General features: G+C 64.4%; 1 protein-coding gene across 1 annotated transcript in view; it reads right to left on the bottom strand.

Annotated features, from left to right (window-relative positions):
• Positions 1 to 218, bottom strand: part of SLC30A1 (solute carrier family 30 (zinc transporter), member 1) — a gene marked incomplete at its 5' end in the record, with an annotated part of 5,565 nt that extends 5,347 nt beyond the window's left edge. Inside the window, one exon of the mRNA XM_010145546.1 lies at positions 4 to 218. Coding sequence (XP_010143848.1) covers positions 4 to 218 — 215 coding nt within the window. The remainder of the gene's footprint in view (positions 1 to 3) is intronic.
• Between the last annotated feature and the right edge of the window lie 4 nt (positions 219 to 222).

Here is a 222-nt window from a genome sequence, read left to right on the forward strand (position 1 = left end):
CAGAGTCCCAGCATGTTGATGATGAGTCCTGCCACCCCCACGCCGATGACCACCAGCGGCTGCTGGATCTCGTGAGGCTCCGTGAAGCGCTCGATGGCCTCCAGCAGGATGGTGAAGCAGAGGGCGGTGAGGAAGACGGCATTGACGAGGGCACCCATCACCTCCGCCCGCACCCACCCGAAGGTGTTCTTCTTGGTGGCGCGGGTACGCTGGGCAAAGCGC

Source organism: Buceros rhinoceros, unplaced genomic scaffold (assembly GCF_000710305.1).
Source record: "Buceros rhinoceros silvestris isolate BGI_N320 unplaced genomic scaffold, ASM71030v1 scaffold33051, whole genome shotgun sequence".
NCBI classification, from domain to species: Eukaryota; Metazoa; Chordata; class Aves; order Bucerotiformes; family Bucerotidae; genus Buceros; species Buceros rhinoceros.